This window comes from Cavia porcellus, unplaced genomic scaffold (assembly GCF_034190915.1).
Source record: "Cavia porcellus strain 051 isolate PalLab524CR breed Dunkin Hartley unplaced genomic scaffold, mCavPor4.1 scaffold_17, whole genome shotgun sequence".
NCBI lineage: Eukaryota > Metazoa > Chordata > Mammalia > Rodentia > Caviidae > Cavia > Cavia porcellus.
Window position 1 is genome coordinate 56,427,318 of NW_026947500.1, and position 24,962 is coordinate 56,452,279.

Here is a 24,962-nt window from a genome sequence, read left to right on the forward strand (position 1 = left end):
ATTCTTAGCCTATGCTCCTCTAGGCATCCACCCCAGCCCGTCTGCTCTTGGTGGCCTTGTCCTGTCACAGCCACCTTGGCAGTGACCCTCACCCTTGCCAGGCTCCATTGTCCCCGAGTCTCCCCAGCTGGGTGACCAGGTGGACAGTGGTGAAGCCAGGGTGTGTACCAAACATCCCTTATCAGGTGGCATCTCAGAAGCCTAGCTCTATGGTCCCCGCCCGCAGGGCCTCCCTCTCTCACTGGAGCACGCAGGAAGAGAGTGGGAGGCAGGCTCAGATACAAAGCAGCCTTTGTGCATTTATTTATACGTGTGTACTTACACAAGGAAATGCAGCTCGGGTAGGGCAGGTGGGCTCAGGGTGGGTACACGATAAATACGAGAGGATGGGAGTTAAGTGGGGGCAACTGGTCAGGCTGCTGGGGCAGGTGTGTGGGGTCTGCTGTGGAATGGCCCTATGTACAGCTGAAGCGAGGGGATGTTTATTCACCACCCAGGATGAGCAGGGGGCCCCAGAGCAGAGGGAGGTGACCTCTCACCTCAGCCACCTTTTTACCCTTGGGGTTAGGGTAGCTTTGGTCCAGCATTCATCCCATGGGCATTGGGAGCTGCCAAAGGGACCCAGGGGCAGGGACAGTCACTTTCCAGTTACAGCTGAAGGGCTGTGGTCCAAGGTCCTGCACCCCAGTGGGGCGCCCCAGAGTCCTGTCCACGGGTGGGGCTGGGCAGCTGTAAGGCACTGGCAGGGGCCGAGGGTGGCCCAGGGGCAGGACTCGGGAAGATCCTGTTGGGACAAGTCCCCCACCCCACAACAAGTGCTCCAGGACTGTGTGAAAGGGGCCTTCAGGGCCCCATCACTACTCTGGACTTCTGCAGAGCACAGGGGTGCCCCATTGGGGCCCCTGCACAGGGTGCAGCACACCCTTGGTGGGGACAGGGTGCTCCAGGCACCCCAGGACACAAACTGCCAACTCCTGTCTCTCCACCTTGCACCATCACTGGGACACAGGACACCCACCAGGGGGAGCCAAGGAGAAGCTGGGGTGTATGGGGGGTGGCAGCACACAACTGTCTGAGCTCTGGGGATGGGGCCAGATGGAGGGTGGGAGGGGCACGACCCTGGGCTGTCCTGTGTGGCTGCCTCTGCGGGCAGCTGCAGTGTGACCATGTGCGCCCCGCCCAGCTGCCGCTAGCAAGGATGCCTGGTCCTCTGCTTCCATGGCTTAGGTCGGCAGCGTCACTGAGCCACTTCCGGGGCAGACCAGGCCTCCTGAGCCCTGGCTCAGGTAGGTGAGGGCTGAGGTGGCTTTTATCAGGCACCAAGTAGATGTAAGGCACAGGGCAGCCTCAGGGCCGTGCTTAAGGCTTAGAGTTAAGGTCCAGCATCGTCACCCTGCCAAGCTTCCCAAGGACTCCTTGGGGTGGGTATCTGCAGGCCTGCCCGGCAGGACTGTCTCCGTAGGGGGCAGTGCGGCTCAGAGGCCACCGTGGTAGTTGGCCCCTCTGGTCCCCCAAGGCAGAGGGCAGAAAGGCAGCTCCAGTGTGAAGACTGAGGTCTCCATGCTGTCCCTGCTGAGTTGTGATGGCCACCAAAGGCTGGTGGCTGCCGGCTCCAGTGTAACACTGCATCCAGTGAGGAGGACCAAGACCAGGTCCCTGGCATGGCTACCGCAGCCACTCATGGACACAGGCGGTAGAAGTGGAAATAGTAGTCTGTGGCCAGCGGGGCCTCCAAGCTGCAGTTGGCCTGACCCTGGGCAGGGGTGCATGTGTGAGGAAGAGTGTGGGAGTCCCATGCCTCCCTGGTCCCACTAGCGGTGGTATCTGTGCCCGGGGACAGGGGCCTTGCTCACCAGCAGCGCCACACGGAAGTGATAGGTGAATTCCCGGGAGGACAGGATGGTGACTGGCCACTGGTGAGAGGTGCCCTGCAGAGAAGGGCAAGGGGTTAGCAGCCTCCACTGTCCCTGCCACCCCCCCACCACCACTGCCACAGCAGGAGACAGGAAGAAGTGGGGAGTCTAGAGGAACTGTGGGCCAGCCTGCCTGTCCCCCTGGTGTTGATCCTAACCTTCCCTCCCAATTACAGATGAGGAACCTGAGTCACCGCGTAAGCCATACAGCATGGCAGAGCCTGGATTCAAACTGGGGCTCCCTGGTGCATCATCGTTGGGTGGCACACAGGCAGCAGGGAGGTGTCCTGGGCCCCTGCTTTTGGGCTTCACGCTCTGCCACCCATGTCCCCTGAGGTGCACTTGGCCCTCCCCTCACGTCTCCACCTGTCCTGCAGGCAGGAGAGGGCCTGTCACCGTGACCAAGCAGGAGCTCATATCTCCTTCTGGGTCCCCCATCTCAGCGCCTCCCGCTGTAGCCCTGTGGCTCTGACACCCACCCTGATGCCACCAGGGAGCTGAGCCAAAAGACATGCATGCACCCAGCCCTGGGGTCCCTCATGGGCCTCCACCGCTGACTCCAGCTCTCACTGCAGCCTCTTGGGCACTGTCAGGAGGGTGTGGGGCTACTGGCTGCTGCTCTTCACTGCTCCTACCTGGGTGTCTTGGGGGGCACGGGGACTCTGTGGGGTGCCCCCTTCCTCACATGGCTCCGCCACCTCTGTCAGGCTGCACAGCACCACGGATGTGGGCGAGGAGGAGCTGGGGAGATGCAGCATGAGCAAGTGGCTGGTTCTGTTCTGATCTCTGTCTCTGCCCCGCCCTTCTCCCCACAGCACTCACTTCATCTGCAGGGTCAGGTGCAGGTGCGGTGGGGTGCGGGCGCTCACTGGGATGCGGTAGGTAAAGTTCCCAGGCCTACAGGCAGAACAGAGGATGTCTCACCTAGCCTGGGAGGTGGGGTGGCTCTGCTAGGGCAAGCAATGCACACAGCCTACCTGCAGGCATCCTTCGGGGCACAGTACTGGGCCGTGATGGGCAGCACACTCTCCAGCACCTGGATGGAGGTCAGGGAGGGCCCTGGGTGTGCAGGAAGAGAGGCCGTTGGGCAGGGCTGGGGCAGGAGGCGGCACCAGGGCAGCCGGTGTGGTGCTTGCCACTCCTCACCGGCTCTGGCCCAGCGCTCCCAGCTTGCACCCTGTGCCGGTTTCAGTGACCAGAGCCACCACAGCATTCCAGTGCCTCTGCAGAGCCTGGGCCCCAGAGCAGCTGGGCCTCCACTGGCAGTTATGGTCACCGTGCAAGGAGCACTGCTCACCATGGCTGCCCCCATATAAGAGCCACTGTGGGGCGTGCCAGCCGCTGCCCCCACGGTTCTCCCTACATGGGCCGGGGCTGGGACTTCTTGTTACCAAGGAACCACAACGGGCCAAGGGCCCCATGCAGCCAGGGACAGGAGCCAGGCGGATGAGTGCAGTGCCCTTTTCTTTCCCTGGGTGTCTCCACATGGCCTCTGAAGACATCTCTGATGCCACCCACTCCAGGAAGCCTTCCCTGTGCCCTCAGAGCCTGTTGCTGCTGGTGCCCTCCTGCCCCAAGCACTGGGACACTGTGTGTCTAAGTTGCCTGTGGGACCCTGGCCCAGGCAGTGCTGCAGGATGAGCCTGACTCCAGTGGCTGTCTCTTTGGGCTGTACTGCAGGTCACTCTTTGGAGCCTTTTTGTTCTTAAACTGTGAAACTCACTAGCAAAGGTGACCGGGCTGCTGGCCTACACTCCCAGAATGTTCCTGGGCAACTGCAGAGCCTGATCTGACAACCTCTGCAATTACAGGTTCTCAGAAGGCCAGGCATGGCAGTGCCCATCCAAATCCCAGCACTCTGGGAGGCAGAGGCAGGAGGATGGAAAGTTCCAGCCTACTCTGGGCACCTTAGTGATTTGGCGAGACTTCACCTCAAAATAAGAAATAAAAATGGACTAGGGAGAGACACATCAAGGCCCTAGGTTCAGTCTGCAGTGCTATAGAAAGAAAAACTTTTAGAACCTCAAAAGGTTCAAGGCTGAGGATCTGTGCGAACCACCCTGTCACAGTGACGGGTCAGCCTGGCAGAGGTGGTAGATTCTCCCTGCTGCCCACCCTGGACAAAGCCTTCCCTGGACTCTCGCTTAGAGTGGATGGGTGCTGCGGCCTCCTTGCAAGAGGGCTGGGTGCTGACTTACTGCACTCAGAGAGGGTCTACTGCAGGGTGCGGGCCACTATGAGACCGGGCCACAGAGTGCTGTGACCAGGCTGGGGTGTGGGGAGGTAGATACCTTGCTGGCGCTGCATTGCAGAGGGGCTGGGCGGGGGGAGCCCTCGGCGGGCCCGGCCTCGGAGCCCAAGGCTGGGGCTGTTCTTGGCCTTGCCCGGCCCCCCAGGGAAGGGGACTGCGGGGCTGACCGCAGGCTCCATGGCCTTGGGGTGCTTGGCGTGGCCGATGCCGTTGGCAGAGATGCCCCAAGACTTGGCTCTGATGTTGGTGATGGGCAGCAGGGCCACCTGGCTGGGGCCTGTGGACAGAACTGGGGCAGTTGAGGACAGGGCACTGGTGCCTAAAGCTCATAGCCTAAAGCCTAAAGCCTTAGTCATAGCCTAAAGCTTGGTGGAGTCTGTGTCCCCAGGGTTCCTGCAGGGGGCTCCCTAGGCCTCCTGGGGCTTCACTCTGCCCTGGGCCATGAGATATTCCCACCTGTGGGTCTTCTGGGTGCTTCCCGGCCCCTATCCCACCCCGGAGGCTGGGAGGCCGCACCTGAGTGGTTGGCAGCAGTGCTGGGGCTGGGATGAGAGGCATGTGAGGCAGGGCTTGGGCTAGGTGTGCCACAGCAGAGGACAGGGCAGGGGTAGCTGGAACACAGGTCCAAGGCACGGATTGCTGGGACTGGGGCCACAGGGCTTGGGCCAGGAGTCTCTGAGGAAGCAGGCGTCTGCGTGAGCCCAGAATGAGGCCCCTGGACCTCCCATCCCACCTGCTCGGCTAGGCCCAGCCCTGCCTGGCACACACCTGGTGGCAGAGAGGGCTGCCTACCCAGCAGCCCAGGGGTCACGGGAGACTGGCGGAGCCGTGTGGTCCCGAAGCTCTGGCTGGACCTGCTGGGGAAGGCAGGAGCTCAGGGCCGGGGTTGTGGGGTGGCCCAGGGCGGGAAGGCTGGAGGAGGAGATGGGACGGCAGACAGGATGTGTGAGTGGCGCAGTCGCACATACCATGGGCACGTGGCCACACTCCCCCCAGCGCGCTGGGGCCGGAGCAAGGCCAGGAGACAGGATGCGGACACAGCAAGAGGGCTAAGTACACAGAGCCAAGAAGGAGACCAGGGTGGGAGGAGAGAGAAGACAGTCAGAGGTGGCCTTGAGCCAGAGGGTAGCAGCAGGTGATGGCCCAGTCCTACCCTGGCTGCTTCCTGTCCCGGAGCCGAGCAGGACCAAGAGACCCAGAGCCAACAGGTAACTGGGACAGCTGCCCCATCCCCGCAAACCCAGCCTGACCCTGGACATACCCATCAGCATCCACCAGGTCCTCCTCAGCACGCAGGCTCAGCACATACAGTGTGGACATGGACACCACGCTGGCAGCGCAAGACAGGAACTGTCAGAGCCAGGGCCACCACCAGCGACCCCTGTTGCGGCCTGGGTGGGGGCTCCCAGCCCCTTCCCTGGAGACTTTGGCCACTTCCCTTCCCATGCCACACACCCCCATCCCCCAGGGTGTCACCTGAAGGCCATGACCACAACCAGGGCAATGATGGTTCCTTGCAGGAAGCGCTGGCTGACACAGGCCTGGTCAGGGACCACCGGGGACGACTGAGTAGGGGAAGGGAGAAGCAGAAGAGGGAACTGAGGCAGCCTGTGGGGCCCCTGGAGCGGGGTCAGGGAGGGGGAGGAGACCGAGCCCCCAAGCCTGCCCACTTACCTTGCTGGGTGCCTTTGGGGGCCTCTTCTTGTGGGGGACGCTGCCTGCTCGGCTGAACTGGCTGCCATTATGACTGTGGGGCAGGCTGAGTCAGGGCTGGGCATCCTGGGCGCCTGCACCCCACCGCCCTGCCCTGCTCCCCCATGAGCCCACCTGAGGGCTCCAGAGCTGCCAGTGGATTTGAGACTGTCGAGGCGCCGCAGTTTGGCCAGCTTGTGGCTCCAGCGCTCTAGCTCATCGATTCGCGTCTCCAGGTTGTCTGTGAGCTTACACAGCTCCTTGACGGCACCCACATTCTCCATGAAGATGCGCTCCTGTGGGTGTAGGCTTCAGCACACACCCAGCAGGCACACGGACTCGGCCTCTGACTTGGCACTGGGCCAGGATGTGCGTACTCCCAGCGGATCCTACCTCCCCAGCAGCTGGCACCCCGCCCACCTTGTTCACCACCAGGAAGTTCTCCACTGTCTTCCCATTGGCAAAGACCACGTCTCCAGTGTCTTTCACAGCCTCGGGCAGGATGTCCTTCACTTCCTGGGCAATGACACCTGCATGCCAGTAGGGGCAGCCTGCAGTTAGGTGTCTACTGGGACATACCAGAGGGGGGCTGGAAGCGGGGCTCCAGAGGCAAGGGCATTTCTCAGGAAATGGGGGCCTGTACCTCTGGGGATAGGAGTTGGGCTTCTGGGTCAAGGGGCAAGGAGGAACCCCTGGGAGCAAAGAGCTTGTGTCCTTACCGGTCTCTGGTGCTGTGGCCTCAATGCCCGCGCTGGCAGCGAACTCCGGCTTGTAGCGGTAGTGCACCAGCCGCATGCGTGAGATCCTCTTCAGCTGCTCCGTGGTGTCCACCTGCAGGGACAGCCAGGTTTAGCCCAGTGGCAGAGTGGCCAGGGCAGCAGGAAAGGGCACCTAGGTGGAGGGTATGGTACCCTGGACCCCTCCAGCCATTGTCCCCACCCACCTCCTGCACGTGCTCCTTGGCGCGCAGGTCCGAGGGATGCAGCAGCGAGCCCATGACCTTGACGTTGCCGTGCACTACCAGTGCCTCGTCTGGCCGGTCAGTGTTGATGCCCACACGGCCGTGGTGAAAGACAGTGTCAGGCACCTGCGCCCTCTGCCATAGCACGTCGCTGTCGCTCTCAAACTGGCCCGGGTTGGAAGCCTAGTACACACTGGGGCTGAGTCAGTGCTGGATGGGTACCTGCAGGCCCTGGGACAGGGGCCCCAGCTGCTTCTCCAGGCCTAACCAGGTACCATCCCACAACCCCCTCACCCAACACCCCCAACACCTTCAGCCATCCCCCACACCCGTCCTCCCAATGTGGGAGAGCCTCACCCGTACGATGATGCGCTCCGAGATCTGTGCAGCCAGCGTGTAGTTCTGATTCTGCGCGTGGGCCTGGAGCGCCACCACCAGCATGAAGTACCTGGACACACAGGCCAAGGCACTCGGTGGCAGCCGCTGGGTGCACCATTCCTCTCCCCACGTGTCCACTAGGGGGCAGACATCCCGGCTGCCTTCGCCTCTGCCCCTCAGTCCCCAGGTGCCTGCAGCACTGGGTCACAGTGCCCTGGGCCCCGTGCTCCATAGGTGGCACCCTGCCTCACCTCTGGTCAGGGTTGGGCTTTCCCTTCTTGCGCATGTTGTTAGCAGTGGTCTCGCTGAAGTGCAGGCGCCCCACAGTCACCTTGGTGACCTGCTCAGGGGGCAAACTGACCCTGCGGAGCACGCACAGCTGCTCAGGGCAGGCAGGAGGTACAGGCCAGGCTGCAGTAGGCAGGGGTACTGCAGGTGCCCCTGATGGTTCTGGTATGGGGACACTCACGTGACGGGGTTGAAGGGCCGCTTGCTGCGGTCTGACTGCGACTGTTCGATGTTGATGGACTGGTTCAGGGCCTCCAACTGCAGGGCACAGGGTGAGGCGCTCAGGAGGCGCCCACCAGGGTCTCCTTCACTACCCAGGCCAGACACAGAGACTCCAGCACACACACCTGGACCTCCTGCAGCTATGCCAAGGCGACCACAACAGTCCTAGGGGCTGCCCCTGCCCCTACCCTGCCTGTCACTATAGAGGTCCAGGGGATGGGAGGGCACTTTGGGATGGGGCCCCTTGAGAGGCTGTGAAGGGACAGGGAGGTCTGGGGGTAGCACAAGGCAGGCTGGGATGAATAATGGGCCCTAGTGCCCCTCCAGAAGCTGCAGCTTCCCCAGCTGTGCCAGGGAAAGCCAGACCTTAGAAGGTGGCTGGCCATGACCTCCTGTGTCACGGCAGGGTCTGAAGACCAGAGTAAGAGGGGTATGGGGCCCTGGGGCCATGGACATGGGAGGGGGAGGGGGGAGGGACAAGTCTCCTGACCTTCACTCCGTGCAGCTTCAGGTAGAAGCAGTCAAGCGGCTTGAGGCCTTCGGGCGTCTTCACGAACTTGGGCTCGCCCAGCAAGCCAATGTACACCGTGACCTGGAAGTGGTTCTTTTTCTGGCACACAAAGGCGTCATCGCCCACTGAGAAGTTGAAGCCTTTGTCAGCATCCACTCGGTAGGTGAGCATAGGCCTGGGGGCAGCGATGGCATGCATGGGTCACCGTGTCCCTCTGGCCACCTGCCCTGCCCTGCACCCCAACAACCTCTGTCCTGCAGTGAGGACTTGTGTGCCCCAGAAGCAGAAACCAAGTCCCAAGTGTTCCCATACACGCTTCTCCGCGTGTATTACGCCGACAGGCGTAGGGTGAACCTAGGGCCTCCAACATGGAGTTCCCAGAAGGTGCCTCAAGGCCCCCCACCACGCACAGCCTCCCAGGAGGGGATGTGGGGCCGGGGGCGAGTCTGCACAGCCTCAGGGGCCTGACAGCTGGTTGCCATGGGAACGGTGGAACCAGGTGCCGGCTCCGCACCCAGACCCTGCCCGCTGGCTTGCTTGAGGCCCCCACCCATCCTGTCTGCTCTGCCCAGCAGGGAGGGGGTGCTTGGGGACTCTCCCTCTGAGATGTCCCTGGACCATCTCCTTCTGGGGAACACTGGGTAGCTAAAGAGCACAACCACTGGCCTCAGTCCTGGCCACCCACAAATGGTCCCTGGCATAGGGCGGCCTGGCTGTCACAGGTATACCTGATGGGCAGGGAGTACACTTCCTCCCTGACTGGGAGGCCTCGGGCCTCACCCCTCTTCCCTCTCGACCCCCCCCAGCAGGAAAGCAAGGACGAAGGCCATCTGGAGGTGCCACTTATCCCAATGTCTGGCCCAGGCCTGAGAAGCTGGGTTGGGCCAAGGAAGATGGGGGGAACTGGGCTCCACCAGGACTCCCCCTTACCCAGGCCTACTTCACGGCCACCTCCACTGGCAAATTGGCCAGGCCCCTACTCCGCCTGGGGGTTTCCTTGGGGGAACCCTGTGCTCCAGGGCACCTGGCTCCAGCAGGCCACCTTGCCTGGGCCTGGCATTGTCCCCATTGAGCAGAAGAAAGTTGCCCTCTCACCCACCTAGCCTTCCTTCCAGAGGAGAGGGGAGTTGTCCGCCCACAGCCGGGTGTTGGAGCAGGGCAGGAATGCCCAGGGAAAACCTCTGCCAGGGCCCCCACCCACCTCCTGGCAGGGCCCAGGCTATGGGCAGGGCCCAGTGACCCAGGCTTCCGCCATCTTCCTGGAATGCAGGGGAGGAGGAGGTGGAGAGTGGGGAAGGAGGGGCTGGGTACACATGGCCACTTCCTCCAATGGGGCCTGGAGCGCCTCCCTGGGGATTGAGGGTCCCAGTCCCTGAGGGAGATAGGTGCCCCTGATGGGGTGCAGTGACTCACAGCTCCTTGTAGTTGGCATCGTACAGAGTGGCCCACTTGTTCTGCTGATGGGGCTGCCACTTGATGGACTGGTAGTTGGGATCCAGGTAGGAGCCACTGAGGCTGTCACTGTCCTGCAGGAGACCTGCAGGGGGGGCACCCATGTGGCCAGGGCCTGGCCCACTGCCCATGCCCCACTCCTAGGGCTCAGATCATATACCTGGAGAGGGCGCCCCAGGTGGGTGCCAAGGCGGTGTCTGCGCCCGGGCAATGCTGAGGGGCAGGGAGCTGGGGCCCGGGGACAGGGCCCCCTGTGGGGGCCAGGACGGGGATGGGGCTCGGGCAGGGTGTGGGGGCAGCGCCGTCACGGTCCCTGGCTCCTGTTTGATCATGCCGTTCAACATCTGGGTGTTGAGAGTGTTGGGGGGCGAGTCGGAGTGCTTCCTCTTCTTGGAAGGGTGTGTGGGAAGTCTGGGGGGACACAGGCATCGCCATGGGGCTGGCTCTTGTGACCCATGCCTGGGCAGTGCCCAGCCTCCCAGAGGACCCCCCCCAACCTGGGGCACCTTGGGCACCACCATCTCACTCCCTTATCCCTGACTTTGGAGTCCAGGACACTGTTCTGTGCCCTGTCACCCCAGCCTTGGGCCCCTTCCCTAGCTACGGGTCTACTGAGTAGGGCCTTGAGTCAGATCTAGCCTCTGAGGCCCGGGCCACACAGGCTGGGCTTTCAGAGACCTGCCCTTTCCTCTACAAGTTTTGACAGCAGCATCTTTCCTTGAAGAAAACTGAAAAAAAAAATTTTTTTTTGAGACAGGGTCTCACTATGTAGTGCAGGCTGGCCTTGCATGTATGGCAATCCTCCTGCCTCAGCCTCCCAAGTGCTAGGATCCCGGGCATGAGCCACCATGCCTGGTTCAATGATGAAACTTCAATAGGAAAACAGATTGAAGACTGCAGGTGTGGCCACTGGGGTCCCAGCTGGTTGCCAGGCACCCTGTCCAGGGTGCCTGTTTGCACTGCCCACCCCTGGCCCGGGCCTCACTCAGCTCCGTGCTGCAGCAGCTGGTGGAGCATCTGCGGCTGCTGGGCATGGTGCAGCTCGCCGGGCACCAACCCCTGGCCCATGGCAGCATAGGGCGGGAGTGGCGGCTCAGGCTTCAGGTACAGGTCGCGCTGCAGGACAGGGTAGTGGGGTGGGGGTGGGGGCGGGTGCTCCAGGCGAGAGGGTACCCCCACGTGGCACAGAGTCTCTGGAGTGATGGTGCGCAGGAGCCGGGGGTCTGCAGGAAAGAAGAGGCATTGGGGACGGCGTGTCCTCCTCCTAGGCCAGTCTGCTGCTTTTGGCCACAGGACCTGGGGAGACCCTCAACCTTCCCTGCCCATGTCTCATCCCCCAGGTGGGCAGGGCCAGCACCTGTACCCCCAGCCCACCTCGGCCCTCCTCAGGAGGCCCCCAGCACCACAGCACCCCTGGAGCCCAGCTCCTTGGCCAGTCCTCTGGGGAGGCTGTAGCCCCCTGCTCCTGGCAGGCATTCCAGGCATGTTGGGTAAGATAAACAGCTCTCCCGATCCACTCGGCCACCAGGTCATTCTGTGCCCGGCCACCTGGGGGCCGCTGCGCCCCTGTGCGCCCAGAAGGCATTGCCCTCAGCCACTTACCACCGAAGGGTGAGTCCATGATGGCACCGTGGTTGGGCGGGTGGCATCCCCGGTGGGGACACTGGCTGGAGACAGGGGCCCACTCCCCACCCGCCAGAGTGGGGAAACAATAGCCAGGCCCAATAGCCAGGCCGGAGAGTATTTGACTAGTGATAATCTCACAGTTGGGCAGCCCAGGCCCCCCACCCCGCCTCCCGCCACCCTCTGATAAGGCTGCCCCAACCAGCCAGTCCACGCAGGGAGGTGGCCTGGGCCTGGACTCACCATTCACCTGCTGGGGGGAGTAGGCCTCGGAGCCCGAGTCAGGGGGCGAGTCGGGCAGCATGCTGTGGGCCAGAGGAGCTGTTGGGCGTCAAGCCACAGGTGCCCTGGGGCGGCCCAGACCCCCAAAGGCTCCTCACAGTGCCAAGTGCCATCTGTCCATGCCACCTGCCTGGAGTGCCCCATGTGGGTGGGGGTCTCAGACTCCCAACCTCAGCCCTATGCTTGTTGTGTGCCAGGGTCTGGGTCCCTAATGATAGCACCTCACATCCTGTCTTCTGAAAGTTCAGGGGTCCCCCAGAGGCAGGTGTGGGCTGGGCAGGGCGCCAGCTTCACAGGGCCTGGCTGCTTTTTTTCTTGCCAGTTTTGTTTATCAGTGGTTCATGAGAAAGAACAAACTCAAGCCCCAGAGGTCAACACGTCCTGTGTGCAAGCCCATGCCCGCCCAGTGAGGGGAGGCTGTGGCCACAAAGGGCCCGGCTCTGCAGCTGTCCCTGCCCCTCGCTTGAAGAACATCCCCTCTGGGTGGCCACCAAACCTCCTGTGTGCTGTCTGGTGCCAATTCTGGAGTCCCAGTATCCCAGGACAGGCCACCCATCCACCTCATATCTGGAGCTAAGAAGCCAACTCAAGAAACAGACCCTTAAGCAGCTAGCAGAGCCGCCTGCCTGGACCCCAGCACCCTGGGAGGCTGAGGCAGGAGGATGGCAAGTTTGAGCCCAGCCTGGACAACTCAGCAACTTTGTGAGACCCTATCTCAAAATAAGAAATAAAAAGGGCTGGACTGTAACTCAGTGCAAAAGTTCAATTCCCAGTACTAAAAAAAAGTAAAATAGAGAATACAGATCATAAAGTTTGGCAAAGAAAGCTGAGAAAAGTGGACAGGGCCTCAGCCTGCACCCCTTGCCATCACCTCAGGCCCAGTGAGCTGACCAGCTGGGCCTGCAGCTGCCTGACCACAGCCGTGGGGCTGAGGCAGGGTCACTCACATCCACTGCCCTGCCGGGGCCCAGGGCTACCCCTGGGACCTGTGCTCTCCAGGCAAAGCCTTCAGTTTCTCTTCTCACAGTGATGGCTTGGACTCCGGGGCTGCATGTGGCCCTAGAGGGGGGCTCAGAGTCCCCAGACCCCTAGAGAGTGAAACACTGAGCACCCCTGCTTTGCCCAAGCCCACAGGGCCACACCTGATCCCCACCAATGAGTGAAGAGGCCTGAGCCAGGATCTCTATGTGGCTGTGTCAGCAATGGCCAGGCTCCGGGAGACCCTGCTCACTCTCACAGCCTGAGCAGATGAGGGTCCCGGCCAGAGTGTGCAAACTCACCCTGCCCCCTCTGTGCAGGTAGCTGTGGCCTAGCGCTGGGGCATCAGGCAGTCCACCTGCCCTCTGTACAGTTTCCTCCTGCACCAAGCCCAGCCCCTGCCTGCCCCCAAAGCTGATCATGTCGGTGGCCATCACCCACCCAGTGCCCCACCGGGACCGGGGCAACAGGACTCCCACAGCTCTGCCAGGCCACCTGAGGCTCATGGACCCTCAGAAGGGGGGACTTTCAGAAAGCAGCTCAGGGACCGTGGCCTGCATCACCCCGCTGAGGACCCAGAGCAGCCCCCATCACCCTGCCACCCCCTACCCCCACTCACCCTGGGGCGTAGGGCGCTTTGGGCTCAGCCTTGATGGGTGGCCCGGAGCCCCCTAGGAAGGGCTTGGGGGCAGTGCCCAGGCCATTGTTGTTGTTACAGTTGAGTGGGGTGCCGTAGTTCGGGGGTGGAAGGGGACCCTGGCGCCCCGGGGAGGGTCCCCCTGCTGTGGGGCTCAGGTGGTGTCCCCCACTGGAGCCAGGGACCCCAGGCTGCGAGTGGGGATAGGAGGTCGAGCTGGCAGGCGTGGAGATGTCAGGGAAGCAGCTGTGGAGAGGGAGGGGCTCAGTGCTGCCCAGGCAGGGGCGAGGTGGGGGGCATGGGGCTCCCGGGCCACTCACAGGTCAGATGCATCCTCCTTGCCGATATATTCCTCCAGGATGCTGGTGTCGATGTTGGATGGCTCCAGGGCACCATTGATGTCATGGCCTGCAGGGAGGCCACAGCTGGTCAAGCTCCCTGGGGACCCCAGTCCCACTTGCCTGCACCCCAGGGGCCTTTGCTGTCCACCACCAGGCCCCTCCAGGACTCTCAATGGCATCCCTCGCCTAAGAGGGCAACAGGACAACCACAGGGTGTGCATTTGGAGACAGAGAAGTCATTCCTGCCACACAACTCCTTCTCAGACAGATGGCCAGCACAACCAGGGGTTGAGTCTGAGATGCAGGCCCTTAGTCCAGTGTTTGAGTGCCAGGAGGAACAGTGAGGTGCTTGCTGGGGCCTGGACCCAGCAGGGACTATCCTGCCCCATCCTCCAGTGATCCAAGGCTGGCAAGGTGGGATCACACATTCTAGGGGACCTGGGTCTGGAGAAGCCAAAGGCACCTCAGCTTCAGGGAGGCAGGTACGGTAGTGCTCCATGGACAGCCCACTGCCCATGTCCCCAGGGGACAACCCCCCCCCCAGCCCTGTTCCTCCCTCCTCCCATGGGCAAGGGCGCAGGGCAGGAATGGGGCCTGGACATCCTGAGGCCAGGGAGATGTTGCCAACTTCCCCTCCCAGGGTCACCTTGCGGGGGGGTGGGGAGCCGAGAGTGGGTGATAAGGGGGCTGACGTGGGAGATGCGTCACCCTGATAATGCGGGAAGGTTCCTCCCACACTGCTGACCTGAGCCAGCAGCCTTACTAAGGCAGGAGGACCCCTCCCTTGGGCTCCTGGGCCAGGTCTGCGCCTCACGCTTCCCTGCCTGGTGATGGGGCAGGACACCTCTTGGGCCTTGGTCTCCCCATTTGGAAAGTGGGGCCAGCTCTGCACTGTATAGTGCAGTTGGGGCTCGAGCCTCAGCCCTGGCCCAGGGTCCAAAGAGCCCCCGGCCCTGGCCGCTCCCTGGCCCCAGCCGGCATTTCAAGAATGCTGAGCCCCGCTTAGGTGATTAATGAGCAGTTAAGCCCTCCCAGGAGTCATGAGCCTGCGCCTGGTGGGGCCCCCAGCAGGTCCCATCTGATGGCCTAGGGAGCCCACAGCTGCAGCCACCTCAAAGCACCATGCCCAATTACAGCCCCTGCCGAGTGCCAGGCCTGCTGAGGCCTCCCAGTGGGTCCTTCTTTCTGGCAGTGTGTTACTTAGCCCTGCCAGGCATGAAGGGGTGACGAAAGTGACACTGAGGTGGGGTGACAACAGGACAGGGCTCCTGCACTGCCCTCCAGGCCTCCTCTAAACTTGGGTTGGGGTGGCCGCTCACTGCCCAGAGTGGTCACATCTCACCCAAACAAAACAGCACAATGCTCAAAGCCTGGGTGGCAGGGCTGGGCAGGGGTGGGGCTAGAGGTGGGGGGCTTGAGACTGAACTTGAAGTCCGCCTTGGATGAGGCTGCTACGTGTTCATGGTGGTGCTGTTTATCACTGCCTTCTTCTGCCAGGAGCTCCTATCACCCTAATCCTCCTGCCCACCTCCCCCAGGTGCAAGGCGATTGGAGACCCTAACAAGATCCAGATGTGGCTGGGGGGGGTGGGACCCTCGGTGCCAGGGACGGCCGGCAGGCAGGGTGGGGGAGGGTGGGAGTGCAGGCAGGGGTGGGGCGTGGATGTGGACCCCACCTACCTGCCTGGGAGCTTCTGCCCACCAGGGTTGCCCCCTCACCACCAGCAGCAGGCCCACCCATCCCACCAACCCATGAGAAACGGTCCTGGGCCGATGCATACTCCCAGGTACCCACATCACTGCCTGAGGAAGCCTGGGTCTAGCATCGCTGGAAGAGCTGCATTTCCATCCTGGGCAGGGTGGGCCAAACTCCAAAAAGGGGCAACAGCACAAGGTCACAGTGTCCTCTCCTCCTCTCTGTCCTACTGCCAGCTCTGCAGCCATTCCCATGGCCCAGGAGGAGCCTAGAGACCAGTGTGGCCACCCCGCCCAGGGCAGCACATTCCCCAGACCCTGCTGGGCAGCACCTTCTCACATGCTGCTCTCATGTCCTGTGGCCCCCTCCTGTCTGGCCTGGGACCCAGGTGGCTTCCCTTCCCAGGTGCAGGTGTAGGGACCTCTCCCCATGGCTTCCAGGAATGGGAGAGGGTGTGCAACCCTCATCCAAAAAGTGAGTGTGCACCATGGCACTCAGGAAAGCAACCAGGCCGGCTGCATGGGGTCTTCCTGCAGGCCAGGCCCCGGCTCCTCACCATTAACTGGCCCTTTATTACCTGCTTGTGACAGGAGCCAGAGGCTGGCCTGGCTGATGGGTGGGGGTCTGCACTGAGGGCCACTAGCCCCAGCCCTGCTGCTCCTCCACCCCTTGAGACCACCGTGTTGGGCAGGAGAGGAGCCAGGTGCAGGATGCGACAGGCGGGGACCCAGGTGTCCCCACCCGAACCCCTCCCTCCCGCCCCCCCCCACCAGCTGTGGCTGCTGGCTGAGTCCAGGCCATTGTCCTGGGGGTGGGAGGGTGGGGACGCCACACAGTGGGAGGCTTGTGCCCTGCCCACCCCCTCCTTGCCCCGTCAATGGGGCACTTGTCAATTCATGCCCCAAACATGGCGGAAATCCCGTCGGCCACGTGGCCATGGCCAGGGTGGGCCAGGCCCAAGGATGCTGGCCAGGAGAGTGATGTGGACCTGGGGTGCATGGGGCCTATGCCCTTCTCCCCACATTCCTGCCAGGTATCGACCTGGGGCATCCTGGCTGCAGGTAGCAGCGGGGTCAGCTTCTGCTTGCCCTGGCTTATCGAGGGCCCCAGAACTAGGGGCTGAGAGGGACCTGGCTTCCATGCAAACCCCACTTCATGGGCGGGACTCATGCCCCTCACCCAGGGGCTGCAGGGTGGGTGCTCAGTGGGGTATTTTCCCTCTCCCTGTCCCGTGCTGGAGCCACACACCCCAAACCCACAGCCCCAGATGCCCTTAGGCCAGCCCAAGAGGACTGAGGCCAGCAGCTGCAAGCTGGGGCTCCAGGCACCTCTGCTTGGTCTGGGCTTCGGGGCTCACAGGCAGCACATGAGCATGCCCCATGGGTACCCTTCTCCTGCAAGAGCTCCCCCAGGCCAGGGTTTTGGGCCATGCTGGCCTGAGGCTCTAGGACAGATGAGACAGCTCCAGCCGCTGTCCTGTCTGGGGGCAGGTGAGTGATAGGCAGTTGGCAGGACCCACTGCCCTATGGAAGGTCCTGGTGGGGGAACAAGACAGCAGGACTGGGCCACATGTGTGAGGAGCCACTGGTCACACGGTGCAGACCCAGTCAGTGTGGCATGAGCTCTGTATTAGGACCTGTGCCCTGCCCCCTGGCTGCACCCCACAGTCACCCAGGGCGTCAGGCCTGCTCCCCGAACCTACCCTCAGTGGGCCCACAGATACTTCCTTTCCACTTAGCTCTGTTTTGGTAAAGGGGATCACCACCTACCCTCCACAGCATCTCAGGAACCCCAGGCCAAGCCAAAAGAGGACTAAACCCTGCCCTGATCAGACAACAAGAAGTCCTGAGGAGGGAGGGGCCTGTAGGACAGGCTGGGGACCAGGCCCTATAGAAGCCCAGGCCCCATGCACAGGACACAGGCAACTGCCAGTTGCCTAGGGTGACTCCCTAGGCGGGGTGTGGGGTACCTGCCCTGGGAGAGATAGTACGCAAGTGGGGGCTGAGAGGTCAGGCACTGTTTCACGGGCCCCAATGCCCCCTGAGAGGCAGGCACAAACCAGCCTGGAACTGCATGCCCATTTTACAGATGTGCATGGGAGCGCAGGTGCAGATACACCACCAAGACTGCTGCCCAAAGCCACTTATTGCCCTCCAGCCCTGGCTGGACACGGCCAGGCCCCAGGCCACACCCAGTGCCCAGGTCTTGTGGGAAACTGAGGCCCAGCTCGGCATGCTGGGCTGGAGGAGGAGGAGGAAGGTAGAAATGGAGAGGGCTGGGCAGGGTAGGGGCTGGTTAATGATTCAGTTAATGATTCCTGTTGCACACTTATCGGGAGGGCAAAGTCCAAAGGCAGCGACCAATGGGCACCCATGGGCTGCCACCCAGCAGCCCAGGGCCTGAGGCTGGAACCCCTTGGGAGTGGGAAGGGTGCCGGGTCCCAGGGAGGAGGCCTCCAGGTGCTGCCCAAGCCCCTGGGTGTGCACTGTGCAGCCCAGACCAGGTGAGGCCCTGGGGCTGTGGGCTGCATGCATCGGGATGTCCCAGACCTCTGCCCAGATATCGATGTGGCTCCTGCCCCCTGAGCACGTTCCTGTCACCCCTTGTTCCTGGTCCCGGTACTGGCAAGTCGGACCCTCACTGTCATGTCCTGGTCCAGCCCGGGACCTGTGTCAGGATGTACAATGGGCTCATGGACAGGACTGGGACAGGTGTCTGGGGGTGCTGGTGCTGGTGGCCCCAGGAGGAACTCTCTTCTCATCTCAGGCATGAAGCCTGGCTGCCTCCCCCCAACCCAGCCCCTGGGACACAGACCAGCAGGGGTCCCAGAGCCACCCAGGCCATACCAGCTGGACCCAGATCTTGCCACTGCAGGGACATCTCTCCCTCTCTCCATCCCTGAAAGCCCTGCCCCAGCCTGGTATAGGAGGAAGCAGGGTCCCTCCACACCGCCTGCTTTCCCTGCGAGCAGGCTGCTTGGAATCAGAGGCCGGCACCCACCCACTTCTGGGCCCAGCCCATGTCCTCTGAAACATCCTCCTTCCTGGGCATCATGGGAATTTTCTCTGCCACCTGTTCCCATCCTGCAGCGCAGGTAAGGAGCCACAGAAAGTAAGGCCTCTGCACAGGTCCCCCAGATCCTGCAGCCACCCTGTGGGGGCCTCTCTGGTCCTAGCTGGACCCTCCGACGTGGCCCTGTCCTGTCCCCAACCCAGCTCTGGGGCTCCACAGCCCAATGGGCAGCTGATAAGGAGGCTGCCTGCCACCAAGCCCGGTTACCTGGTGGCAGCCAGTGCATCCTGCCGGCAGGTCCCGTCCACAGGCCCTGTGCCCTCGGTCTGGGCTGCCGGCGCCTCTTCTGAGGGGATTAGCGGGCGGTCACGGGAGCTGCGGTACCAGCCTCCCACCTGGGCACAAAGCTCCTTAGCCCCCAGACAGCACCCTCAGGACAGGACCAGGAGAGGGGCACACATCAGAGCTCTTCCCAGCTCCCTGCTCACCCAGAGCCTCTGCCCACTGTCCAGTGTACAGGTGGAGGCCATGTGGGACCAGGAAACCAAGGACGCAGGAAGAAGGAGCTTGGCTTCTGTCTTGGCCCACTGTGCTCCACGCTTGTCCTCAGGGCAGCGTCCATCAGCCCTGGACCCTGAGCTGTCACCCAGCTAGACCCCCACACTATTCCTCTCACAGGGTCCCCAGAGCTCTCCCCATCCCCCGTTGAGGGCTCTGGAGAGTTTTCCTGGCCTCCTGGGAGGGCGCCGAACCCCGCCCTGCTCCCCACCACATTCTTCAGCTCCTCTTATCTCTGGAGGAGCCGCAGCCTCCCTGCCAGGCAGTGCATGGCTAAGCCATGGCGTCAGCCCCCACCCCCACCCAGGGCCAGGAGGGGAAGTTTGGCCCAGGGTCCTGGGAAGGAGAGGTGAAGAGGCTCTGGCCATGGGTCACCGGGTCACCTAGCGGACCCCCCTGAAGGCACCCTAGTGTCCCTTCCTCTACCCTGGGACATCCCCCCACCCATGGATGATGAACAGTGTATGGGAACAGGGGTCCTGGGTCTGATGAGAATTCCTTGCACCCCCCAAACAATCCTGCTACCCCAGGGCAGACTGCTTGACCTCATTTGCACCTGAGGCCTCAGGCCTTGGGCCTGCTGGGGGCCAGGCGTCGGTGGGATGCCCTTACCAAGGCTGGTTCTCACATCACAGATGGGGAAACCAAGGCAGGAAAAGGCTTCGTTTGCCCAGAGACTCCCACAGGTATGGGATGTAGCCCCACAACCCAGGCATGCTATTCCCAGAGGCAGGAGAGAGGAACAGGATGCAAGCTTACAGAGTAGGGGTAGGGGCTCCCCAAGACAGTGGAGAGCAGCACAAGGGATCAGTGGCTTGGCCAGAGGTCCCAGCCGTGCACGGAGCGGCCATGGGGCTAGGAGAAGAAACCTAACCTCTTTGTCCCCCAGGCACCCTGGAGGCAGGGGAAGTAGGGTGGGTGAACAGACAGGGCAGAACCCGAAAACCAGGGCGAGATGCGGGAAATGCCTGAGGTGTGCGCAGGTCCCATCCCAGCAGCTCGCTCAGGTCGCTCCTCGGAGGCGGTGCTGGGGATAGGTTTGGGGCGCAGCATTGCAGGGCCGGCTGCTGCAGGACAGTCCCGGCCCGGGGATTCCCAGAACAGATGGGCCGTGCGCGGCGCTGTGCGGACCGCAGCTTCGAACAGGACCCAACCCTGGAAGGCAGTGTGGGGTCCCTGTCCCAGGTGGGGAGCGGCCTCAAAGGGGGTCCCGAGAGTCCTACCGCCAGGAGGACGGTCTCAAAGAGGGGGTCTCAGTGCAGGGGCATCTCTGAGGGGGCTCCCAGCCCCAAGTGGAGGGATCGTCACAGAAAGGGTCCAGGTCTCCCGGGTCCCAGGGACAGGGAGGGGAGCAGTCTCAGAGCAGTCCCCGCCTCCTCGAGGTCCCTGCCGCGGGGGGGCCGGGGGTCGCCGCGTGACGGGCACAGGGAGCCAGGTCCTCCGGCTGACGCGGGAGATGCCGCGTGGCGCGGCGCGGAGCGGCGCTCACCTTCGAAGAAGCGCTGCAGCGCCTCGGTCTCGTCCACCACCTCCATGACCGCCGCTGGAGCCGCAGCCCGGCCCGGGCGCCGCACAGCAGCCGCCAACGTCCCGCCTCGGCCGCCTGGTCCCGCCCGCGCCCTACCCCCGTCTCGGCCCCGCCCCTGTGGCCCTGGACCCCGCCCAGCCACTCTGGCCCCGCCCTCTTGTCCCACCCCCCTGGTCCACGGACCTGGCCCCAGACTCGCTGGCCCCGCCCCTTGCCGCAGAGACTCCTCCCCGCAGCCAGAGACCTCTGCTAACCCACTAACCCTGCCCCAAGGACTCGCTGACCCAGCCCTCAAACCCCAGGGCCCGCCCCCAACCCAAGCACCGGCCCCTTGTGCCCGTGGCCCCACCTCCAGGCTCACCGACCTCTCCCGTGACTGGCAGGCCCCTAACGCTGACCCGCAGGTGTCTGCCTTGCTGCCTCACCGAGGCCAGGCTGGGGGCTAAGAAGGAGGCCAGGCTAGGACAATGGTGCGGCCCTGAGGCAGAGCTCCGGTGCTGTCCAGCAAGGCAGCCACAGGTGCAGTGAGCAGCCACTGGTTACTGCCTGGGCCTCTGCAGGCCCAAGAGGCCCAGGTCAGGCCCAGAGCTGGATGCAGCCACCCAGGAGAGGCCAAGACCAGACAGCAAGCTGTGCCCCAGGGCGCCCACCTGCCACCTTCAGCTGCCCACCCTCACCTTCACCATGCTGCCACCTCAGCAGCTCTTTGCGGCCTCTCTGTCCCAACTATCACTACTGTGCTGGGTCCTGGCACTCTCTGCAACCCCACAGCTAAGCTGCAAGGACTGGGCAGGACCTCTGCTCCCGCTTTTATCTCTGTAGCTCCCTAAGTCTTGACCCACACCTGCCCCAGAGCCTTGGCATGTGCCAGCCCAGCTGTCTGCCATGCACATCCCTGCCAGCCAGCAGGTCATCCTGCACTGGAGCACCTGGGCCCAGGCTTCCCAGAACAGAGTTCGGTGTAGCAGCCTGGCTAGAAGACCACGCCCATTATTGGTGATGGACCTGAAGCAACTGGGTGGCCAAAGCAAGGTGGACACAGGAAGTGACTCCAAGAGCTGCCCTTCCCCCTTCTGTCTTCAGCCCAGGGAAGAGGGTCAGTGCCCAAGCCCAGATGTGGTTGTCACAGGCCTTGGTGGCCAGGGGAGGGTCAATGCCCCACAGTTCTCACTTGGGGAGGGTGTGCGGGCCAGCGGCAGGCACAATGAGCAGCTCAGTGTGGCCCTAGGTAGATCTTGGGCTCGCTGGGGCCCAGCTGTGCACTGACCATGCCGCCCCCCCCTCTCCCCGCATGACTGGGGCCAGACTACACTGAGTTGCCTGTTCTTCCCCAGCCAGGTCCCCTGTGAGGCCCTGGACCCCTGCCCTTACCCCCAGACCCTGTGTACTGTGGGACAGAAGTGCATCTTCAGAGCCAGGCCTGGGCCACCCCCATGTCATGAGGGGTTCCAGGCAGATGAGAGCCACCTGAAGAGTGAAGCCTGGCTCCTGGGGTCACTGAGCTGGGCTCCACTCTCCTCTGCAGACTGGCAGGGTCAGGGGCCCAAGGCTATGAGGACGGGGGCAGCAGGAGCACAGTCCCCGAGGAAGGCTGCCTGCAGCTCTTATGTTTCTGCCCAGAGGCTGTGGACAGCGACCCCTGCTGTGTGGAAGGGCAGGTGCCACCCAGGTCTGCAGATCTCTTCCATCCCTCCTGGGCTTTCCTATCCTGGGGTTCCCGGGTAAGCCAGTCATCGAGTGGCCTGTGTTCAGCTCCAGACACCCCCCGCCACTTCCCCGTGTGGCAAGAGAGGTCACTCAAGGCGACTAGCGAGTTCCTATGTCCATTTATACACAGCTCTACCCCATGTACAGAACCCGTATGTACAGGTCTATGTATAGATAAGCTATAGAGCTCTGTTGCTCCTCTGTACAGCAGGGAGTGTGGGCCTTTGTACATCAGGTACAAAAGTTGGGGATGGCACGAGTGCGGGCGGAACAGCCCGTGGAGAGCTTGTGCTGCGGGTCGGGGCTGTCCGAGCCCCAGGCTGAGGGTGGCTCAGGCCCCCACCATGGACGGGGTCGTGCAGTGCCGTCCTTCAGGCTGGCAGGGACCCCGGCCAGTGTGCAAGGCCGTGCGGCGGCAGCCGGGGTTGGGGATGGCCTGTGCCTGATGGTGCAGGCGCCCCGGGCTAGACCATGCCCCTGGTGGAGGGGCTCCTTGTCTATCCGACTGAGGGGTAGTCCAGTGGTTCGGGTTCCAGGAGCCACTGACTTGTCTTGCTTTGGGGCTGGGCAGGGGTGTGGGTGGGGCCTGGTGTGTGGCAGGGATGCAGAAAGAGGGAGACCCAGCTCCCTCTACAGGCCTCAAACCTCTGTCCAGTGAGGGGCAGCAGCTGGTCCCAGCCATGTGTGGTAGGAGCACCCAGGCCCAAGTACAGGTGACAACAGATGGGTCAGGGTCAGGGTAGGGGATGGGGTGGCCCAAGGAGGGACAGGCTGGAGGAACCACACTGCAGGATGGAGCTGCCACCCTGCACCTTTTTCTGACTGGGCTGAGGAGGCGGGGCCCCTCAAGAAGGCGCATGCACATACGCACCTGTGCCAGCATGCATGGCCTCCCTGCCCAGCAGGGAAGGAGCCACCCCTGACGAGTACAGGGTCTGCACTGGGCCCTACTTCCTGCCCAGAGAACAGGGGTAGCCTGGGCCCCAGGAGGGCCCAGGCCAGCAAGGGCAGGGGCAGGAGTGCATTTGGCTTCAGATTCCAGGCCAAGGCTGCTGGGCATGGTGCAGGGGTGCAAAAGGGCAAGGAGGCCCTCTGAGGAAGGGGCTTGGGTGTGTTCTCTCCCCACAGGGCGCTGACTCTGCAGCCAGGGGTGGTACTGGCAGTGCCCACCACCCTTTGAGTGGCCAGGGTCCCTGAGGGTGGAAGGGGGCCAGAAAACAGCAAGTAGGTCGGGCAGGCTGGGGTACCCAGGACCATGGGCAGTGGAGCAGAGACGGGGGAGTCCTATGCATCCCTAACCCCAAGACAGAGCACAGGAGTTTGTGGCATAGCCTGGGCCATGTGGGTAGCTTCTGTAAACGCAGCACTGTGGCCACCTTGGCAAGGCCACCCCAGGGGCTGGCCAGCAGGCACCAGAGCTGGGAGTGGCAGGGCAGGTGCCAACGAGTGCTAGCAGCAGGGGGGGGATAGCTGCCCACACCTGCCTGCAACTGGGGAATAGGATGCCCTCCGATGAGCCTCCCTGGCCACCTGCCCTCCCCCACAGGGCCAGGTTCCTGCTGCCTGGCTCTGGGGGTCCCAGGCTGAGGTAGGGATACATACCCCCAACTTACTACAGCGCCCCAGCTAGAGGCCACCCAGCCCCTCAGAGCCACCCAGCCTGGTGGCAGCACTCAGTGCCAACTAGCGTGCTGGGATGACCAGGTCATCCCCTTGGCCGGCAGGAGTGGAGGTCCGGCCCTGCTCGGCCGTCAGATACTCCTGGCTGCTGAGGGCCGTGGGTGAGAGGTCCATGAGCTCACCCGAGGAGCTGAGTGGGAAGGATGGGGACAGGGAGATGCCCGAGGATGGCTCTGCTGAGCCAGCGAACAGCCGCGGGGGCTTGGGCACCAAGTTGGGCTCAAATTGGGCCCGCAGCAAGATCTCCTTCTGGCTGGGGGAGCGGGGACCCTCAGCATAGTCACTGGTGGGGCTCTCAGGCGCCACCATACAGTACAGGTCCTGGAAGGAGCTGCTCTTGCTGTCCAGGTTGAAGAGGCTGTCAATGAACTCGGCGAACTCCAGCACCTGTGGGCTGGGAGAGTCCCCCAGGCGGCCGTTGTGCAGGGCCAGCTCCCCAAAAGGCGCCCCACCACTGTCTGTGGCCACCACTGACACCGCCTCCTCCTCAGTACGGGCCACACTTGGGGGCCGCTCGGGGGTGGCACCGCCACTGCCCGGGGCGGCCTCCAGCGGCTGCGTGTCCTGTGAGTGCTTGGACAGGCTGTCGGCGGCCAGCAGCTCAGTGCGGGAGCTCAGGGACGGGTTCTCCTCGGGAATGGCCGGGTCAATGTAGAAGAGGTGGCCCTCGCCGCGCTCTAGCACAGCGTGCAGGCTGGGTGAGCCACGGATGCTGCGGAAGCCCGAGGAGCGGCGTGAGTCGAAGCTGTACAGTGACTCAGTGTCCGACAGGCTTTCCATGGTGGCCAGTGGCGCCCGCCGGGCCTGTAGCTCAGCTGCCAGCCGCTCTTGTGTGGATAGCAGCAGCAGTTCCACGGGGTCTTGGCGGGTGGTTGCAGCCGCTGCGGGGGACAGCAGCCGGCCCTCGGAGAAGCCCTCCAGGCTCACCTCGGACTGGGACTTGCTCCTGCAGGGAGGTAGTGGTGAGGGCAGGCCCCGGGCAGGCACCACCTCCGTGGCTGGGATGGCTATGGGTCGGGAGAGTGGCACCAACCTCCCCAGCTCAGCCACCCTGCATGAGCCTGCTGCCCGCTGAGTGCATAACCACAAGGGGTGTGCACCGTGAGTCCACGGGTGTGCACATGTCTTTTCATGTACACAAAGCATGCTAGGTGTCTGTGTATCCACAGGGTCACATGTGTCTATGGGGTCATGTGTGTCTGTACATGTGGTCTGGAGGGTATACATCTGCAGGAGTGATCTACACGTTGTGA

At 63.1% G+C, this 24,962-nt stretch overlaps 2 protein-coding genes and 1 long non-coding RNA gene across 32 annotated transcripts in view; 1 reads left to right on the forward strand and 2 right to left on the reverse strand.

Moving 5' to 3' along the window:
- Positions 1–274: 274 nt before the first annotated feature.
- Positions 275–20,424, reverse strand: Myrf (myelin regulatory factor). 23 transcript variants are annotated; one of them, XR_010040287.1, is made up of 27 exons: positions 18,504–18,537; positions 13,509–13,596; positions 13,171–13,434; positions 11,535–11,596; positions 10,654–10,891; positions 9,829–10,079; positions 9,630–9,753; positions 8,196–8,391; positions 7,665–7,741; positions 7,447–7,557; positions 7,175–7,265; positions 6,800–7,000; positions 6,576–6,687; positions 6,277–6,386; positions 5,992–6,152; positions 5,839–5,911; positions 5,641–5,762; positions 5,426–5,494; positions 5,133–5,213; positions 4,933–5,021; positions 4,681–4,839; positions 4,205–4,453; positions 2,891–2,949; positions 2,736–2,810; positions 2,549–2,654; positions 1,854–1,928; positions 275–1,753 (listed from the first exon to the last, which is right to left on the reverse strand). XR_010040287.1 is itself a non-coding variant. In XM_063228204.1 (27 exons), exons 1-27 carry the CDS (start codon positions 20,327–20,329, stop codon positions 1,679–1,681), a joined length of 3,339 nt encoding a protein of 1,112 aa, XP_063084274.1. In that variant the 5' UTR covers positions 20,330–20,424; the 3' UTR covers positions 275–1,678. The 23 variants fall into 23 exon arrangements, 22 of the variants coding, with proteins under 22 accessions (XP_063084274.1, XP_063084272.1, XP_063084279.1 ...); XM_063228204.1 differs by lacking the exon at positions 18,504–18,537 and adding an exon at positions 20,284–20,424 and having other exon boundaries at positions 2,891–2,972; positions 4,205–4,441; positions 4,933–5,018; positions 5,641–5,729; XM_063228202.1 differs by lacking the exon at positions 18,504–18,537 and adding an exon at positions 20,284–20,424 and having other exon boundaries at positions 2,891–2,972; positions 4,933–5,018; positions 5,641–5,729.
- On the forward strand, positions 17,615–18,885 carry LOC134470991 (uncharacterized). Its single transcript, XR_010040289.1, has 3 exons — positions 17,615–17,727; positions 18,196–18,318; positions 18,749–18,885. It is a non-coding gene; the product is annotated as an uncharacterized LOC134470991 (long non-coding RNA).
- A 1,707-nt stretch (positions 20,425–22,131) lies between the features above and the next one.
- The window catches only part of Dagla (diacylglycerol lipase alpha), a 42,439-nt gene continuing 39,608 nt past the window's right edge, over positions 22,132–24,962 (reverse strand). For all 8 annotated transcript variants that reach the window (XM_063228224.1, XM_063228221.1, XM_063228225.1 and 5 more), the window contains one exon: positions 22,132–24,655. In XM_063228224.1, coding sequence (XP_063084294.1) covers positions 23,713–24,655 — 943 coding nt within the window. In that variant the 3' untranslated portion in view covers positions 22,132–23,712. The remainder of the gene's footprint in view (positions 24,656–24,962) is intronic.

Excerpts from the sequence above, each read along its gene's own strand:
- Myrf (XM_063228200.1), bottom strand. The coding sequence starts at position 20,329 with ATGGAGGTGGTGGACGAGACCGAGGCGCTGCAGCGCTTCTTCGAAG. Across the intron at positions 7,001-7,174 it reads CGGAGCGCATCATCGTACGG|GCTTCCAACCCGGGCCAGTT; the intron begins GTGAGGCTCTCC and ends AGTGTGTACTAG. Across the intron at positions 1,929-2,548 it reads GTGCCCCCCAAGACACCCAG|GGCACCTCTCACCAGTGGCC; the intron begins GTAGGAGCAGTG and ends CCTTCTCTGCAG.